The sequence below is a fragment of the Syngnathus leptorhynchus genome, chromosome 8 (genome assembly GCF_054491065.1).
Source record: "Syngnathus leptorhynchus isolate UIUO chromosome 8, UIUO_Slep, whole genome shotgun sequence".
Lineage (NCBI taxonomy): Eukaryota > Metazoa > Chordata > Actinopteri > Syngnathiformes > Syngnathidae > Syngnathus > Syngnathus leptorhynchus.
Window position 1 is genome coordinate 3,721,476 of NC_141202.1, and position 19,791 is coordinate 3,741,266.

Consider the following 19,791-nt stretch of genomic DNA (forward strand, 5'->3'; position numbering starts at 1 on the left):
GAAAGAAGGGGGGTAAAAAAAAATCGGATCTGATCTTAGGCCAATTTTGTTGTCCAAGTTCTACAGCTTGAATCGACATTTAATGCCACAAATGCATATTTGCAAAATGGAGTTGAGCTTGGATGTTTTTCTTGGTAAGAAAACACCCGGTAGCCCAGATGGGAGATTGTTGTCAACGCTACCAAATTAGCCACTACTTGCCAGAAATTCCTGCATCTCGTTCAATGTTGCTGTTCTTGGCAGCCTTCCTGATTTGTTTTCATCTTAATGGTTGTGTTTGTCACTGTACATACATGAACAGAGGAGCAAAAATAATCTTATTAGTTGTAAATAAATATTTTTCGGACCAAGTGACTCTGGCATAGTGTTTGTGAATTACCGGATGAATGGACATTATTCTATTTTTTATTCTAAATCTATTGAAATGTATTCACGTGAATTAAAGCGCTTACAAAACGAGTTTAGTTCGAAATCAAGCTTCTCTGTATAATACTCAGCAAAATTTACCATCCATTTATTTTGTAGATGTATGCTTTTGTTTTTAAAGACTTAACCGGATGTATATTGATGTCGTGACGTCACACTTGACAAGCGCTGAGCGTGTCTGGTGGATTTGTTCCACTTCCCAACCGCCGCACTTCCAGTCAGACTGAGGTGATGTGAGAGGAGAGACGTTCTGCAAAAAAAAAAAAAAAAAAAACGTCTCCCACCATCACTTTTGACGTGTTATTAGTAAAGACGCTCGGTACTTCCTCCATGAATCAAACATTTTATTGTCGGACTTTGGATAAAGTTGGAGTTCGGCTGCAGCACAATGTGACCCACGCTTGCTGAGACACTTCGGATTTACTCGGTACCGTTTTATTGATCCAGTGACGTGGGTTACAAGAATGGGAAAATTACAGTCCAAACACGGTAAGACAACTTTTTTTTTTGGTGCATCATTTTAACTAAACGCTTTTAAAACATGTACTAAAAAACAATGTCTGTTTTGCATGATCCAAAGCGTGCAAGCGCAGAGAGAACCCAGAAGGTTAGTCCAATGAACAAGTGCATCAAGATTATTTTGCAGTGATGACATTTTTATGCTGATTTTTTTTTTCTTTTTCTTCTAGGGGACAGTTTTGTTGTGAATGCTTTCCTCCGGAGGAGCATGGACGAGTCTGAGCGCTATGGAGGGATGGATCACAAGATGAAGAACATGCAGGTAGAGTGGATATTCAACATTTATGTAATATGGTGGTTATAAGTAAATAAGAATAAAGTAGCAAGAAGCATACAGGTAAATCCGGTTTCACATATATTCTACAAACATTGTATTTTATGTTTTTGTTTCTATATAGAAGTATTACATTTACCACTGTGATGTTTAAAAAAAAATGTTTCCAAGAAGAAATAATTTTCTTATCTGGCATTTGTCTAATCGAAACATGTCACACAAGAGTAAATTGTATTTCTAATTTTTAATTCGTTAACGTATGAGTCTAGTATTTTTCCAATAAGTTTTCCAAATTTAGGGTTGTGGTCCAAATTCGGTGATTTTTTATTTTTTTTTGGAACAATGATTATTTTAAATTGATGTTTGTAGTAAATCCTTGTGTTCTATTTTATTTTATGAGTTTCTCAATGCATTTGTTGACTTTGGCTCTAAAATGTGAAGTTTGGAGTCCCTGCTTTAAAAAAAAAAAGCCAGCTTTGTATGTGTGAGAGAGAGTTGATGCTTGTGCATTTGCTGATGTGTTGAGTGTCAGGCACTTCAAAGTTGTCTGCTCAGAACTGTATCCTCCCCCCCCCCCCCCCTCCTTGTAAGAGGAGATGAGCACTTCTTGACTCTTAAAAGAGGAGGCAAAGTGTATTGACGACCATGCGTGAAGACCCGTGCCAAGTGTCTTGTTATTCTTTCTGACACGTCTCACTCCCCCCCCCCCCTCTTCCTCCTCCCCCCCACACACACTATCACAGTGGTGTGTAACATTTACTCATGTGGCTGCTGGCATCATGCCCTACCCGCTAATCAGCAGCATCACATGACATCATTTTTTTTTTTTTATGAGCTACCCACAAATTGTGACTCGTATAGAGGCAAGTCCACTCGATGAGGGTGGGTGGTTGTAATAGTACAAAAGTCATAGATTAAATCAGGTTATTATCCGCCCACTGGTACAAATTAAAGGGGGGGGGGGTGGCTGGAGTTCACACTCGCCCTGGAGGGAAACCACCAAAGGTGCTTTCCAAATATCTAGCCATACTTTACAACAACTTTAATAGGTCCAAGTGAGAAAAAAAAACATGACTGAGTTTGTCATCATATACGTGTGACCGCATGTACCATAGTGTCGGTGGTAAAGTAAGAATAATCCTTTTTTCCGTGCGTTTTCATTCCCCTCCTTGAGACCACATCTGCATATTCAGCCCCTTTTCCATCTTTATACGCGTCAGCTGTCGCAATTTTCAACCCCAAAAAAAAAAAAAGTCCCTCACGTGATTGTGTTGTCTATGAAATACATTGAGTGAAAAAAAAAAATGGCTCTGCCTGCTCATACGTTATATTCATGTTTGAAATGAGGCTACAGTTGAAGTTTTTTGATGTTAAGAAGTCCTCGGGGTGTTTTTAAGTCCCAGCGCAGCTCAGTTGAGAATTTATCTAGCGTAGCATAGCAAGTTTGGTGGCGCATATTTTCAAGTTGAAAGGATCTGACAGTGTCGTGTTTTGGCAATGCGATTCTTAGATTAAACGTCTGTGGCTTTAGTTTTAATTCAAGGCAAATTTAAGTAGCCTGAAGAGAATAAGTGGTAGAAAGAAAATGGATGGATTTAAAAAAAAAAAAAATCTATGATTATAGTTATCGATTTGCAAAGCTTTGGATTTTTAAAAAAATATAATCAAATGCCATCGTTAATAGTGAAACGGAGAAACAATCACAGAAGTTTGGTGACAAAAGTATTGGAACACGGCTAACTGCTTTGAATGTGAGTTTGCTTTTGCATGTCACGTTTCACATCTGTTGGGTTCAACTTCGCTTTCGTTTTAGAAAATGCGTAGCAGAAGACCAAAAGAAAAGTCTTGTGAGGCATATTTGGAATTCAAATTCAATTAAAATCTAGGACATTTGACTTCAGAGGTTCCACTGTGAGGGGGGGGGGGGTGACTTGTGGTGTTTTTTATGGATTGAACGCTCGCTGTACTTAAATTGGCCATTTAAGATAGATTTTCACGTGATTATCACGAGTCAACATCACAAGGGCAGTAAACACATCGTCGAAAAGTACAGCCTGCAATTCTGAACATTTTGATGAAGCAAGTGAAGAAGAGAAGAAACAAACATCTGGGCCCTCACTAGGTGGTTTTTGTCTTCGCAGTGGCCTGCTTTAATGAGCTATAGGGACAGATAGCATTACTTGTGACTTCCAAAGAGGAGCAGATTGACCAAACATGCTGTTTAGTTGCCCCCCCCCCTTCCTCCTCATTGTCAAACGGGGGAGTAGGATTCCTGAGCTGTCTGGCTGCAACTTCAAAGTGCAGCTCTGAGAGTTATAAAAAGGGCTCTGATATCAGTGGAACCTCCAAACCCCCCAATCCTGCCCCTTTTTGGGGAGGGGGGGGGGGGTCAAGCGATGATGTACTGCCGGGAAAAGAAGCGCAAACATGGCCCGTGCCCAACGCGAGTCTGTGTAAACCTCGAAAAGCTTCTTGATAAAGCTTTAATTTGGACCCCAGCAATCTGCCGAGGCTTTGCTTTCGGAAGAAATAACAGCAGATCAAACTTGTTTCAATATTGATTTTTTTTTTTCCCCCCGCTGGCCGCTCGCCTTTGCCGTGTAATCCCAATTTTGGGTGCAGAAGTGGACACCTTGACTTCAAGTAACAAGTCTTTGCATAATGAAGGCTTTAAAGTTCCTAAGCCGGTGTGGAGAAGTGTGTCCACCAGAGCCATGTGAGGGTTCACTGTATGTCACACCTCTTGGAAACATCAACAAGGTCCAAGTAAAGTGCTTCAAACAGGCTGGCTGGGATGCCCCGATAATGACAGACTAATTTGGCCTTTCAGCGCCGCCTTTTGTCTCAAGTCTTGCCGCAGAGTTGCTCGTGGGGGAGTCAGTGTCAACACTTTACATTCCATGACAAAAAAGACCTTCAGTAGTCCACTTTAGAAAAAAGATTAATAGGAATACACTTGGAGTAAAAAAAAAGGGCTTCAGTTGAGATCACGTTGTAAATACACTGTGACATTAATGTTGCTGTCAAAATTTTGATTTAAAGCAGGAATAGGTGTTTTTTTTGTTTTTTTTTTAAACCCCCTTTTTATTCTGTATAGCGGAAACTTATTCTGGAATACTGCTGTGTTTTGATTTCTTAGCAAAAAATTTTCCAAATGAAAGAATGTTTTTAATACTATTCCCGTCAAAGCTTCACTGAATCGGCAGGCGATTAAGGTCTTAACTTAAATGATTTAAAATATATATTTTTAACATGAAAGATTCTAAATACATTACACATTTTGTGCAGATATACTGTTTCGGATTTTTAAAGGGGCGTGGCTTAAATGGCTTCCCAGTGATGTCATTGGGTGGATGTACCAACATGTGGGGATGCATAGCATCCATTTTCCAAGTTGTATTTGATTGATATTTGACCAGGGTGCACTTTTAGCGCCTTTAGCATTTAAAAGGCACAGTCTTTTATTTTTTATTTTTTAAACATATTGGCGCTTTAATTTAGATCATTAAAGTTTTTCCATGACTCTGAAATAGTCAGCACCTAACCTGAGATTGTAATCAGAGGACATAGATGTTCCTGCCCATCTGGATGTTAAAAAAAAAAAATTAAAAAAAATCTTTGTACTCTGCTTTGCACATGATTTGAAGTGCCGAAACACACATACAAAAAAAAAGCACCACCCGAGACGCGAAAATGGCAGCGAGGAGACATAAAGGTGTGCTCTGGTATATATGTAGCTCTTTTTAAACAGTCTTGAAGGCATTTGGAGGGTCTGTTTTTTTTCCAACCCCCCCCCCCCTCTAAAATGGCTTCACAAGAAGGCGAGCTGTGAGCCTTCATCTCTGAATGAAAAGCATGTGGCTGGCATCCAGAACAGCGGGGTCTTTCAGCACGGCCCCGGCAGACATCTGTTCTTGGTTTGTACTGAAAAATCCTGGAGCGGGGAAAGGGGCTGCGGTGGGAAGGGGGTGGAAGAGGAAAAGAGGAGGAGTAGGGATTTAAGCGTTTTTTTTTTTTCTTCGGGGAGATATCGAAGGGGTTTTAGAGGTATCGATGGCAGTGGGGGGGGCAACATCTGCCTCGCTTTGGGAGGAAGCCGCTCACTTCAACACCGGTTCGGTTCAATTAGGTTAGCTGAGAACTAAAGCGAAGTTTTCCCTTTTTGTCACGAACTATTGTGGACTAAAATAAAGCACTTTTTTTTGTGGTACCAACCGCAGGCAGGGAGGAACGTAGTACGAGTTTTGATCTGGTGATTGTTTTGGTGTTTTAGTTGGTTGGATGATCGGTTAGCAGGATAAGCTAACGTTTGCGCCGCGACAAGAGTTCCCAAAAATGAGTCGCTTAAATGTCGAGTTTGGTTGAAATGACCACAGATTTGAAAAGCAGAAAATATTTTTTTGTCTTGTATGAAACAAATGGCTTTTTTTGAAAAACAAGAAAATGCGGGAAATAAAATGTCTTCAAATGAAAACATTTTGGTACCTAACCCAATTCCCGTATACTGACTTTTTCCCCAATAGAAGCCACCATTATTATTATTTCAAGCTGAACTTTCCCGAACCTCTTGAAGGACAAACACGTCTTTTCATCTCAACCATCCCTTCCTTCATTTAATCGTCAACCAACAAGCGCATCACTCCACACTTTCGAGTCTGTTTATCTTTTTTCGATACCTATTGCCAAATCCAGAGTTCACCGTCAGTGTAAACATCATCACCATGGCGGCTTCTACACTCATCACCAGCACGAGATGCTTATTTAGCCGCTCTTTCATGTCGCTGGCGTTCAACATAAGCGTCACCGCGACGCCTCTGAGTCAGAGGGCGAGTCTCACCCACTTGGTGTGTTTGATGGAAAGAGGCATTACATGTCCATGAGGGTATTTTGGAATAGTTTCAACACAGCTTCATTGTAACACTTTGGAGGACAGAAACATCTGACACTTAAAATAGCTCTCAGTAAAGCAAATGACCTCTGACAAGGCCCAACAATCCCAAACATGTTGGTCTGACTTGAGTGGATTGAGAAATCAGTGTCAGTCCAGTAGGTTGAAACTTCTCGATGAGCAACGGTCACATCACTATGTCATCGTTCATGTTTATTAAATAAATAACTAAAGGCAATTGCGATCATATAGTGGCGCTGATGCCTTAAGATATGAGTTGAATTTGCTCAAAACATTCGTATCTGAAATCATCTTTTCCCATTGAAATGAATGAAAATGCCAATAATACGTTCAAAACGTCTCGTTCAAAAGCCAAAACAACCCCAAAGATTTCGTTCAATTTGTACAAAACAATCCTGGAAAGTTGGGTCAACTTGACCCAAATAGTGGTTGTTGGTTTTTTTTACCCATATTTGGTTATTTTCAACCTCGCTGGATTTAGCGTGTATGTAAGTGTCCCATAGATAGTTTGAATACCTTATGTGGCAAACCAAATCCAAATAAAGAATAGCTACTTGTCAATAAGAGCTTTCTAAGCATTCCTCAGCATATGTCTGAGTTGGATGTTAATGTCCATCTACCGAGTAGTAAATACAAAAAAAAAATGTGCCTTGTGACGAGCATGAAAGAATTTCATCAGCGTCGAGTTCTCAGACAGCTCAAAGGGAATATTTTTAGACAAGAGACACACTTTCATTATTATCAGAGCTGTTATCTTCATGGAATTAAGTTGTCGCCTTCTTTCTGCGCCGACCGACAGCGGTGCTTTGAAGTCACTTGCGTCTTGTCGCTCCTTTTCATGCCGTTGACGTCGTTTGCCGCTTCCGGACTTTAGAGAGTATCTATGTTCACACCACAGAATGGCAAGACATTTGCATGTGACTCACAAAATTAACTGGGAAAAATAAGTCTAAATAATAAATCAAATTTTTCCATTTCAAATTTTTACGGACCACTTGCAACACCACCACGGACCACTAGAGGGCCGCGGACCAATGGTTGACAATCCTTGCTCTACACCAAACTCATCCAATCACACCTTTTATAGGCTTCGTTTTTAAAAATCTTTTGACTATTTAGACTAAACGTCAATAGCAGCAGGTTACCTTCATTTTCCCAGCATGCTTTGCGTGGCGGCAAGGCAAGGGGACAAGATGCCAGCTCCGTCGAGGGTTAACGCCGGTCTGTCTCTCTTCTCTGGTTTGCTGCCAGAGGAAAGAAAATACCTGAAGCTGAAACCCCGTGCTTAATGCTGACATTTTTGGCAAAAGCATCTGGATCCAAGTCTGTGTTTGATCTTGTTGCGTCTCCCGGCCAAGTAAAACACCGGGAGACTCAAAGGTTATTACATTTTAGTGTGTAAGGTATGTTTCCACATAAACCCCCTGTCCCCCCTCCCCGCCTCTTCCTTAGAAAGTTGCTTCTCATTTCCAAGTGGACTTTATTTCGCAATCCTTGGATCAGTCAGGGGAATTTTTTTTTTTTTTCTTCCCCTCACTAATGAGCGGTGGAGACGTTATTATGGGCATTTCTAATTACGCACACGACATCTTCAGTGATGTCTGTGAATGCGATGAGCTCACTAAGGCCGCTGCTCGGAACCTTCTTGCATGTTGTCTCTTTAAATATTTGTATATGGAGGCCTCTTATTTATTTTTAGAAAGACTGGGGACCCCTTTATTGGATCAAAATGTGGTTTTGTTTCTATGAATGGAAACTTAAGATTGTCTCCATTGAGGTCAGATAGCGACCTGACATATATTTCACAATAGATTTTCAATCCGGGGAGGGGGGGGGAAACTAACATTGTTGATCATAAATCTAGGTAGGATCAGACATTTCTGTTGCTTGTCGAGAGCATAAATAGCAGTGCCGCAATTGCAGTATTTAGTATGCAATTACTTTTTTTTTTTTTTTTTTCAGCCTGTCATGTAACTCTTCACATTGTAATGCAATATGCATCCAACTTCTTTACAACCACTTTGTTATTCTTTGGGGGAAAAAAAACAAACAAACCTCAGACAGTCCCCCCCCCCTTTGAATGCTTCGAAACTTCATCCTTGCTCCACATTCCTCAAGCTGACGCCCTGCTAGGTCGGAGGCATGGAGAATGAAACCACACACGACACAAACCCCTCGACTTCCTGTCGACTTAATGAAAAAAAGGCCATACATTGTTTCCTCATTGTGAGCCGATATATTCTCCTTCCCTCGATTTTCATATACCCCACCATTTGAAACCCTGGAGGACTTCTCCTCTTCTCTGCTCCGAGCTTCCCCCACCCTTCCAAACTTACACATGTGTAAGTATCGCTTTTACTCTCCTCATAAAATGCCACAGCCCCATCTGAAAGTGGTTAGCTGTCGAAACACTCCAACGGCTTCAAAGCTCGCAAATGGGCTACGCAGACAGTGCAGCTCTGGACTGCTTTCTGCACATCACATTGAGTCTCTTTGAGGGGGGGGGTCATCCAAACCCTCAATACTTTACATTAAGAGGAAGTGAGATGTGAAATTGGAATTTACACTCATGTTCAGAAGAAATTCGACTACAAAGTTTCCGATGACATTAAAATACCCCCAAAAACGAGATGATGAAACAGCGCTGAATGAAGTCTCTGTTTTCATTTCCTCTGAAGGCGGCCTTCTTTAACCCCCCCCTCCCTCTCGCCCCCACCCATTTCTTTCCTGAGGCCCGTCCACTTCAAAAGCTGACCCGAGCCCCTTTGCGCCACGTAACGTGTTTACCTAAAGGCTCATTTCAAATAAACAGCAGTTCTCCGTCCCTCACCCAGACGCCATTTGCTTCACAGGAGGCGCTCCACAAACAAAGTGGGAAAACAACACATTACAAAAGGAAAAAAAATATATATATAGGAATGTACGTCTTTGATTTTACAGTTTCTGTTTTTGAGGCTCTCCTCACTGAAAATGATTAATTTTAACTGTATTGTTTACACATTTAGTCCCCCATGTAGAAATCAAAATCAGCTGATTGATGTGAATGAGAAAATGCTAAAAAATCGGAAAAAAACAAATAACAACAAAACAAAAAACTGTTTTCGAAGACAGCAAATATGACACCAAGCTTATAACTAGCACCTACTTCTGCATGTTGATGCGGGCTCGCTTGATCTTATCAAGAATGTATCGGAATATCTTGACCTGTGTCACGTGCTTGTCTTTGAGGACTCCTCCATCCTGGTACTTCTCCGATTATCTCATCGCTTTCAAGCCCCTCTCGCACATCACCACCTCGTGGCTTTTTTCAATTTCTTTTTATCAATACTCAAAGTGTCTCACTTTGTGCTTTTAAGTGGGACTGCCTGCCTCCAGACTTTCTGCACAGCCAGACACGGTCGCTCGTTCGTGCGGATTGAGCATCGGAGATAAGATAAGAATACTCCAGCGCAACTCACGAGCCAATCCAAAAGCGTAGACTCGGTTGGCAATAATCGAGGCTTTGAAAAAGCAGCCCCCCCCCCTCGCTCTCTCTCTCTCTCCATGCGCTCTGCTGCAAAAGCTGAGAAGGAGGCGGAGCCGCGCTTGAGCTGCCCTCTGCACCATTGCCTTTTCATCTCCGCTTTTGCCATGGATGAATTACGTTCCTGAATTTCACACTGGGGAAACGTATTTTGGTGCACACACAGCTTTTGCCTGTCAGGTCAGCAAAGTGCAGACACGGCCAGCAGAAGCGCGTAAAATCGGACGAATGTAGACTTTGTACGCCGTCTTGCCAGTTCAAAGACATTTATCCTCATGGGCTCCCCCCCATCCCACCCCAGTAATTTCCTTTGAGAATAATTCATGAAAAATTTTGGTTGCGCCCGCCGCATGACTTTGTTAAATCGACCTACACACCACTCTAATTTTTCTACGTGTGTTCGGTGATTCCGAACCATTTAGCCAAGAGAGATTGAGAGGTGTGCCACGTGGAATCATTTATTCATTACAGTTAATTTCGATTTTTTTGGGGGAGTTCGTCCAAGTTTCAAATCATTCAAGGCATTCCTTCACATCATCTGAACACGACAGCCTCTTCGTCCCTTCCCGTTGACCCCGCTACGACCCCTCGTCTACTTCCAGCCTTGTGAGGAACTTCGCAGCTTGGAATCAAGCCTGTTCTCGCAGGGTCAGGAATTTTTGCGGTATTCCCTAAACTGGCAACTATGGCAGACAGTCGGGGAGGGAGTTAGTTACTCAACATGTCCAAATAAGATGAGAGACACAAAACAGGTGCTGGGAACTTCTTTTGTTCGCTGCAACATGTGTTTAGGAGATTTTGCCTAAAACATGCTGGCAAGCTTCGTACCCCAGACATGACATGTTCAATTTTTATTTTTTTTTAGACTGTGGCCACAATGTAAATATATCACATGGACAAAATACTAATTTGTGGCCGGAAGTGTGTTAGCTAGAAACGGTTAGCTTGAGGTTAAGGCCCGAATAAAACTAAACAGTGGACAGAAATGGTAAGACTAAGACTTAAATGAATGATTGAATTTCATTTTGTTTTAGGCTTGGAATGAGCCCCAAAATTTTATTCATTTATTTATTTATTTATTTATATTTGGGGGGGAGGGGGGGGTTGACATTTTGAAAAACCCGGCATTGCAAGGAATCATTAGTTGCATTTCCTGCGCTGTCTTCCAAAACCAGATTCTTCTTTATCACGCACTTTTCTCGTCTACTTTTGTCGTTTCTCGAATACGGCACTAAGCTACGGAACATCTGACCGTGACCGTTTGCCCCAGTGTACCTCCCAGATAGAAGCGTGGAGTGTTCATGCTACATTACTCGCTGATTGGTCACGGCCGCATAAGCGCCTCTCATCATCGGCGCTCATTTGGATCCGCACTTCTCTTTGTAACTTACCCGCCCGGGGGGAGTGGTGACAAGTGGACTGTAGAGCTTGCGGTCTTGACCGTGAAGCCGCTCTTATCCCTCTGGAAGGCATGTTCCGGAAACCCAGCGGGAAGCTTATCCAGCAACCCGCAAGCCGTTAACAGCATGAGTGCCGCAACCCGAAAAAAAAAAAAAAAGTCATTGTGGATTACACGGACAAGCATCCCTCAAGTGTGCGCCGTTGCTGCTCTTCTGAGTGCAGCTGTCCTTCCCCGACGTGGTTTGTTTACATTTCTCAGTCACCCACAGGAGCTCTGGAAGGGCCCCGGCAGCCCCCCCCTAAACCACAAAGCCTCACCCCTATGAAGTGCCGGCCGGCTCCGCTTTTTTTTAAATCCGAGAGTGGAATCCCACGCAGCTTAACAAAACAAGCGGGGACGGGAAAAAAAAAACTGTAGTGTCGGCGCTTATCTCGCAGGTGAGAGCAATTCCGAGTGACATCTCCTTTGCTAGACAGACAGCTGACACGTACAACAAACTGGGCGAGAACGATGGTGTTGAAACGGAGCAGAGGGCGCTTTACGAATCACTCCGACTTTGAGCATCCCTCAGATGTCGTATTTTTATATGAAAACATTTTGTGGCTCACCAACCATTTCGCTGTGGTAAAAATGAGAGCACAATGACCTCCCCAGCAACTTGTGGTTCCTTTTTTCTGTGGGCCCGTACGAGTACCAGCAATTTTAGCCTGGAGCATCCCAGAATTTACTGGGATTTCCACAGTAGCCTCTTTTGTTCTATTTTACACTTTGTGATACTCATATGACTGCTCACAATTATTTTTGTGTACTTGATAGAAATGTCATAGTCAGCAATTTTTACACGATTAGACTTCCGGCATCTTTTTGTCAAAATGAAAGCAGAATTTGTTTTGAAAATTCATGTTGAAAGATGGTGAAATGAAATAAAAATGTTTTATGATTATAGTTAGCGTCACGTTGAGGGTTTAAAGTACTAATGTACTTTTCTTTTGGGTGGGGCATCAAAAACTGTTCACTACATTACTGGATAATAAATCCACTTTTTTCTTCCAACGACAGTGTCGTACAACAAAAATAATTCGTCATTCAATCACTATAAAACTTTATAACGCAAATAAAATTTAAGCTATCTCGCAGACGCAGCAATTCAGGCCAATATGAGATTGTTTTTCATTTCATAGCTTTTCCACTTTTCTTCCTGGGAGACTTTATAAGGATCTGTCTTACGGGCAAATGGAAAAATAAGACATGCCACGCACGTCTACTTGGTAGGTGGAATAGCAAATGAGATCAAAACACGCCTAATAAAGAGTATGAGCTTATTTATGCACCTTAAGTTTGCAGTCTGGCTACGCTGTGTCATGCTGTTAGCATTAGCATTTAGCATCCATCAGTGCTTTTTAATGAGATTTTTTGTTTTGAAAATTCTGTCTCAGAGCTTTGGAATGTGCATCAAATGTGAAAAAATTTTTACTGTGAGTGACAGACAAGTTGATTGAAGTGCTGTTTTCTACTAAACCCTTCAAAAGGAGACAAGAGAGTCTCCGCATGACTTTTTATAAGAGGTGGAGTCCCTTCGGGCCCTGGTGGGATTGGCGTCCGCGTCAGCTCAGCCGCAACCTGGCACTTTGAGGTCTTCTGTGTTGTTTAAAGGCCCCCGTGGAATGTGGAACAAATCTGTTCAGCTTTATCGGCCTGGATGCGCTTCCCCATTGGCTGGACTTGAGAGCCAGGGGCCTGCGCGGGAGCTTCCAGAATTTCACATGGAGGCCACAAACAGAGGCACATCCTGTTTGAGGCCAAACGCCTGTCGTGTTCCTTGCTTGGCGCCTCCTCCTTTTTCTTCGACGAGGTGCGTGTCAACGTGATTTCCGAGTAGCGCCGGGTCCAGCGTTGCATCACGTTGCTATCATCGTTAGCTTTAACGAAACTGATGACAGCATTGTTGACAGATGCGCGGTAGCTAGCTTAATCTTACTTTATGCCGTCCAGCAGGTCAAATCAAAGTGAGAGGATAATCAGGAAGGGGAGGGGGGGGGGGGGGGGAAGCAGGTGACTTTTTAGTGCTTTAGGTGCGCTTATGTCAATGGCGAAGCATTCTCTTCGAAAGCTCCCCTCGCAGCTGTTGTTATACAAGGCCCGAAGAGCCTTTCACCCCCCCTTGTGATTCATGTCCTGCCAAGAGAAGAGGTTCTGCCTCCTGTCTGACCTCAACCCGAATCCCGCTGGCCCGTAAAGAGTCCGATCTCAGCCACATGGAGCCTGTCCAGATGACAGCGCGGGTGTTCTGTTCTCATCTCCGCGCCATTTAGGGAAAGACACGCCACGGCAAAGTGATACGTCGATAAAATTCCACACGAAATGACTCGTATGTTTCAAATTCCAGAACGGAACGAACTCGCCGCGTCGTTTTAATACAGGAATGGATCGGCGATCGATACGTAGCAGAAAGGAGTACTCGGTGTTGACTCACCGCCGTAATTAGGTCGAGGCCTCGGTGAACCGGCGGGGGCGACGTGTTTGCCATCCATTTATTGTTCTTTTACCGTCTCGCAAACCCAAACGTCATCTTCCCTTTCGCTAGCTCTTCAGTTTAAACACATCTGGTTTTGAGTCAAGGCCAACTTGGTTTCTCCTGGAACGGAGGTCTTGTTCTGCCGCCTTCTCCGGTTTCATCGTGCGGTGACGAATGTTTACAAAATGGGGTTCCTTTTCTTTACGCTGACACCGACGGAGCCGTGTTTCCGTTAGCAATTAGCTTACCATCCCATCACACGCCATGAATAGTTTGAAAGGATTTCCCTCGGTGCCTTCCTCAAGGTGTCAGGTGACTTTTGAGTATGTGTCACCTTAGACACTTTTGAGGAAATGACTGAGATCTTATTTGGATAAGGGAAGAAGAGCTGCACTGTACAAGTTGTGCGGACACTAATTACACAATTTCAAAAAGCCGCATTGACTGGAAAATATGAGGAAGCCTCTTGATGATATCCTGTTTTTTTTATTTTTTTTATTTTCCCCAGCATACATTATAGTTGGACTGCTGTAATTTCTACCCTGAGGCCAGAAGAACTCTTTTCTGCTAGCCTGTTTTTATTTTGAAGATCTTCAAAACATGATACGTTCTGACTCTGACTATGTGTGCGTGTTTTAAGTGGGTGAGTTGAATGCGGGTGTGGAAGAACAAAGGTGTGTACTGTTTTCCAGTATGGAGGATGGGGGGGGGGGGGGTGCCTGATGTCACCTGGTAGGTAGAAATGAAAGCCCCCCCCCCCTTTGGTAACCCACATTAAAGTCTGCCAGTCCAAGCTGAAGCTACTTGGCAGAGGTGCGACGGAAAGCGTGAACAAACATCACACGCTTTTCAGGCGTTCGCTTATACGACAGCGTTTTTTACAAGTTCGTCCCGTCACTGCATCGACTTGTCATCTCCCATCAGAGATTAGCCTAGCCTCACCTAGCATCCCGTGATCTGATAGCCAAAGAATGGCAGAGGCGAGATGCCAGACGCTTAATTGCACATGTGGCTGGCAGATTCGGAGGGCCGACACCGTGGGCGATTTCGATGCTGTGTGTTTAGATGTTCAACTGCAGACGGCGGGCGGGCGGGCGGTCAGAGGCGCTCTGCTCTCTCATTACTTTGCTCGGTGGATGTAACGAGGACTGCGTTGGTCTGTTACAGCTCCTCGAATCTCCATTTTAATTGGAGGACGTTTTTATTGTTTTGTTTCATGACAATCCCCTCTCGAGCGTGCTTTGCTGCGTCTGACGACTTTTTGATGTTGCTTTGAGCTCTCTTCTTTCTCTCTTCTCTCTCTCTCGCTCTCTCTTCTCTCTCTCTCTCTCTCTCTCCACACCAAACTCCAAAAATAACTCCAAATGCTACAATATAAATGTCACTTTGTCAAGAAATATGGCACTCATGCGTACCACTCGCTGCTCCCAAACTGTCTTTTTTAAATCCCCTTTGTCAGCATGTATGCGGTTTCATAATTGTTTATAATTAAGCCAGTCAATCTGCTGGACATTGAAACGGAACATTTAATGCACAGGAACTTTTTTTTTTTATACCTATTTTGAAACATTTCCTTTTTTTTTTTTTTTAAAAAGGATGATTTTGTGTCAAATGACCCATAAGGCACTGGGCAGGGCAACAAAGCCCCAAGATGCCTTTGTCGTGCTTTTTGACTCGACCGTCAAAGAGCAAAAACCGCCTCCAGTTCTTAGGCAGAGGTCCCAGTTTGCAGCAGATAGTCCCAATCTATCTCCTGTTAGGCAAAGCACATCCTCTTCTGGTATCTGGTCCTCTCCCATCTTTGTTCCTCTTATCATCCCTTTCCTCCTTTGTGCCTTCGCTGTTTTTATCCCCTTACTTCCTCTCCTCCCCCCCCCCCCCCCCCCTCCATCCTAATGGTTCACTCCCAATCTTTAGTTGATTTCTCCCCAAAAGTCTCATGTGGCCAATTTGCAGCGGGTGTTCAAACCTTGACCCCGTGTTTGCGATTGCTCCACAACCCGCCCCCCCCCTTATTGGCAGTGAAGGTCAGCTCTAGATTACAGGCTGGAGCACTCGTCCTGTGAAGTGGGGAGTAATCACGGTCTCTGAGATTGTTAAATAGAACCACAGGCCCTGCTGTTGCCATTACGCTGGAGAAAGAGAGGAAGGGGAGAGGGGGGGGAGAACAGAGGAGTTCGGGTGGGGGGGGTGGAGGTCCTTCACCTAAACGCATGCAGATGTTGAAACTCACACGCAGTACATGCAGTTCTTTTGTTTTTCTCGCATCTATCTGGTTTTTATTTGCCTCCTCGCAGTGGGCCTCCTTGAGATTTGATTTCAAAGTGCTGGGGCCATGACGTAAATAAGATGAATCATTTGTTGTTTGATTTCTTACGGCTTAAGGCTTTTGCTGTATTTAATTGTCATTTTTTTTCCACAATCTCGAGGTAATTGAAGTGTGTGTATGAGCTTGTGCGCATTAACACATGTGGTGTGGGTTGTTTTATGTACCATGTGGATTATTCCCATATGACAGCACTCCCCCGCTTCACTCTGCACTTTCTATCATTTTACCTTACGCAGAATAATCGAATAACAAAATGATTCCCCGTTCAAAATATACATAAGCGTTGCGTGTTAAAAAAAAGAAAAGCTTAAACTTTTCGCCTCTTTCATCAAGAAATTCTCGCTGTGCATTTTCTCTAAGAATCAAAGTTGGCCGAGTGAGCGCTCACAAGATGAATTGCAGATTTTTTTTTTTTTTGATGGATGCAAGAGCCCGTTTGAAGGCTTGGGGGGGAAATTTTAAATCCTTCCCTGCGCTTACTTATATCCCAGACAGTGAAACACAATCAGCGTGGTGCATGTTTCAAAGTGTTTGGCCGCACTGTAGCACCGACCGACCGTGTAGGCCGTCTTTCTTTTTTTTTTGCACACATCTGACGAGGAAATGTTTTTGCCTGAAATGTTTATTTTTTCTGTGTCTGAGGTCTGAACTGTATATTCACTCCACATCTCTGATCTTCCTCTTTTCCTCCCAGGAGTTTTCAAATGGGCATCTGAAAGCAGGACACCTCGTAGATCAACACTGCCCCCTTGAGGGTAAGTTGGGAACGACTCAATCATATAATTGAATGGAAAAGAAATAAACATAAATAAATAAATAAATAAATAAATAAATAAATAAATAAATAAATAAATAAAAAGGTAAGTCAACTCCAGGATTAATGTCATGGCAGCAACTTGTACTTTCGTCCATAAATCAGTTTTAATTGTGTATCTCATGACAGTGGCTCTCCCTCCTGAGAAGGTGGATGGCTGCGAAAATTACCTTCAGTACCTTCACGCGGAGGACGGGGAGCGAGAAATAAAAGCCAACGGGAAGAAACGCATCAGTCTGGATGTAAGTCTTACACTGTGATAGGAATTCAAATTGTCATCGTTACAAGAAAAGCAATAGGAAGGCAAAAGTTGTTCAAATCAAACCAACGTGGTCTTACGCTGCAGCTGTATTTGAGCACCGCTTCCGTTTTTTTTCCTCCAGTTCAAACTATTTACAGGAAGAACGGAATGTGTTGTGGGTTCCTGGACATCTGTATGTACAGTAAAGCGCTCCAGAACAAATTACAACTTGGGATCGGCTTCCATGTTTCAAATGCTTTTGTGATCAGTCCTGACCGCATTATATAGCCATAAAGGGCGGCTTCTCCTTAGGGCCCCATCGCTCATAAATGCACGCTGGGCCTTTAGAAAACCAGATGTTTGCCTCTTGGAGTTTTCAAGCTTCTATTATTGTTTCTGAGTGAATCAAAGCTACTATCAAAAATTGGTAGATGAAGAATATGATATTTTTCCCACCTATCAATTTTCTATAACAGTTGCATTGTATGCATCAAAAGTGGGACGACTCAAAAATTGAATATTCGTACTGGTTTTTGTCTAAAAAAAAAGTGGAATCGGATATCCCTTGAGTGAACCATAATACTGAGGGCAGTGGCTTTTCCCCTTTAGTTCTATAGACTTTGCTGCCCCCTTGTGGGATGTATATTATAATGCAGTTTTCCAAACAAATACAGCGAGGACAAACAGTGTGTATTGTCTTTATTAAAAATAAGTCATTATGATAATCGGATGTATCTCCAGGACTTGGAGTGTGATGTTTCCGTGGAGGATGACAATCGCCAGGAGTGGATATTCACACTTTACGACTTTGACAACAGTGGCAAAGTGACAAAGGAGGTGTGTGTGTTTTCAAGTCAGGGTAGGCAAGTTTAAATCTGCCACGTCTTAAAAAACAACAACTTGTGTTTATTTCTTTTAATTATCACTGTGACCAATTTTGGATCATCAGCCAAAGTCTGTGTTTTTTTTCTTTTCTTGTTCTCACAGGATATGTCCAGCTTGATGCACACCATCTACGATGTGGTGGACGCCTCAGTTAATCACTCCTGTCATAATAAAAGCAAGACGCTCCGGGTCAAGTTGACTGTCACGCCGGAGCCTAAATGCCACAAAAAAGAAACAGGTTGGACAAATATTTTCAAGACTAGTAATGTCTTGGCGAAGCATAAAATGTAATAAATTTTTATGACTTAAAAAAAAATCAATTAATCATTAATTGTCAATTAATTAATCGTGAATCCTTCCGTGTCTTTTCTTAGATCGCAATCACCAAGAGGAGAGTCGTCCATCTGTCAAGCGCATGTCTGCCTACATCAGGTCAGTCATAATAATTTCCCACATCACATAAAAAGTCATATTTCACAATTCTATATATAAAATACTTCCATTCCGATTTAAAGCAGCAGGGGCCAAAGCAACGAGGCCCCGGCCACTGAAGGCCAGCATTACTGTGTGGATGAGAACACAGAGAGGAGGAATCACTACCTGGATTTGGCTGGTATCGAAAACTACACCTCCAGATTTGAAGGTAGTTTGCATCACAAGCGACACTTTTCATTTGAATACCATCTTGCCCCCCCCTCAAGCTGTGACGTGTTTTTCAGGAACGACCAGCCCTCCCCAGGAGAGCCAAGGCCGAAGCTCCCAGAGCCAAAGCCGTTCTCGTTCCCACGAGCCGGAAGCACAACTCCTCCACCAGCGGCGTTCGCAGGTCATCGGCGACAGTTACAACCCGGCGGAATTTCGGGGGAAAGGCGCACAGTTTGTGAAATCCCCCAAGGGAGCTAACAAAGGAGGGAATAGCGCCGGCGGCGGCGGCAAATCCAACAAATGCCACGGCCACCATCCGCCTTTGCACGGTGGCGGGGGTCAGGATGTCTACCACTTACCACATCAGGTCCAAGCGTCCGGCCACCATCAGCACCCTCTACAGTACAGTCACAGCAAACGCGTCCGAGCTAAAGCCCGCGAGGCGCTTTCCCCGAGCAAAACGCCTCTCTCCCCGCAGTCTCACCCCCAGGTGGCGCCCTCTGCGCTGCCAGGCTTGGAGAGAGAGCAAATGTCCGGCCCTCAGGGGAGCCCGGGTTTTGTGGTTCCTGTGGTTCAGCGCCACGAGCACCACCATCACCACGAACATCACCACCACCACCACTATCATCATTACCACCAGACATGACCGCTTCCGCATGCACGTCTCGCGTACAGGACCAAGCACCACTCCCAGTCGAGGATCTTCGTACTCGCCTCATGTAAAGTCTACAGATTATATCCTGACATGTATGGAGGAGTTTCTATTGTGATGGCCAGCTGTTGTGGACCTGAAGAATTTCAGCTTTGATTTTTCTTTTTGTTTTGTTTTTTATAAATCATCTTTTCTGGGACTGCTGAAGCTTTTTAGTAATAAGAGTACACACACACATACCAGAAAGTCAAAAAGCAGGAGAACTTTGTCCCCTCCTGATGCTGTTGCCATCCCTGGAAGAAAAATGACACTTTCTAAGGAGACCTCTCAAAAAAACAAAAAAAAACATGGATCTCAGGTGTAAAGGTGCTGCTTTTCTACAGAGGCCTCTTTGTCCGTGGACTAAGGGGGATTTGGAGTTCAAATATGGGTTTATAAAATCACCACTGCCAGTTTTTATGCCCCAAAAAATCTTGCTATATGTACTGTATAAAATATATATAAATATATATAAATATAAACACATTTTACTGTATAATTATGATGCTGTATATGCATATGTCATCATGATTATAATTATGCATATCTGTATGTTGTCTTTTATATAATATAATAAACATGATAAAATTCACGTTATTTATTTATTTGTCCGTTTGT

General features: G+C 43.1%; 1 protein-coding gene and 1 long non-coding RNA gene across 4 annotated transcripts; one reads left to right on the forward strand and one right to left on the reverse strand.

Moving 5' to 3' along the window:
- Positions 1 to 517: 517 nt before the first annotated feature.
- Positions 518 to 19,525, forward strand: nkd2b (NKD inhibitor of WNT signaling pathway 2b). Of its 3 annotated transcripts, none has more exons than XM_085918514.1 (10): positions 519 to 915; positions 1,007 to 1,033; positions 1,116 to 1,207; positions 16,592 to 16,652; positions 16,841 to 16,953; positions 17,694 to 17,789; positions 17,940 to 18,075; positions 18,212 to 18,269; positions 18,353 to 18,480; positions 18,557 to 19,525. In XM_085918514.1, exons 1-10 carry the CDS (start codon positions 891 to 893, stop codon positions 19,126 to 19,128), a joined length of 1,308 nt encoding a protein of 435 aa, XP_085774640.1. In that variant the 5' UTR covers positions 519 to 890; the 3' UTR covers positions 19,129 to 19,525. The 3 variants fall into 3 exon arrangements, with proteins under 3 accessions (XP_085774642.1, XP_085774640.1, XP_085774641.1); XM_085918515.1 differs by having other exon boundaries at positions 520 to 915; positions 18,356 to 18,480; XM_085918516.1 differs by lacking the exon at positions 17,694 to 17,789 and having other exon boundaries at positions 518 to 915.
- Positions 6,203 to 9,408, reverse strand: LOC147051978 (uncharacterized). The gene is made up of 3 exons (XR_015066944.1): positions 9,274 to 9,408; positions 7,274 to 7,372; positions 6,203 to 7,009 (listed from the first exon to the last, which is right to left on the reverse strand). It is a non-coding gene; the product is annotated as an uncharacterized LOC147051978 (long non-coding RNA).
- Positions 19,526 to 19,791: the final 266 nt, after the last annotated feature.

Excerpts from the sequence above, each read along its gene's own strand:
- nkd2b (XM_085918514.1), top strand. The coding sequence starts at position 891 with ATGGGAAAATTACAGTCCAAACACG. Across the intron at positions 1,034-1,115 it reads GCGCAGAGAGAACCCAGAAG|GGGACAGTTTTGTTGTGAAT; the intron begins GTTAGTCCAATG and ends TTTTTCTTCTAG. Across the intron at positions 17,790-17,939 it reads GTGGCAAAGTGACAAAGGAG|GATATGTCCAGCTTGATGCA; the intron begins GTGTGTGTGTTT and ends TTGTTCTCACAG.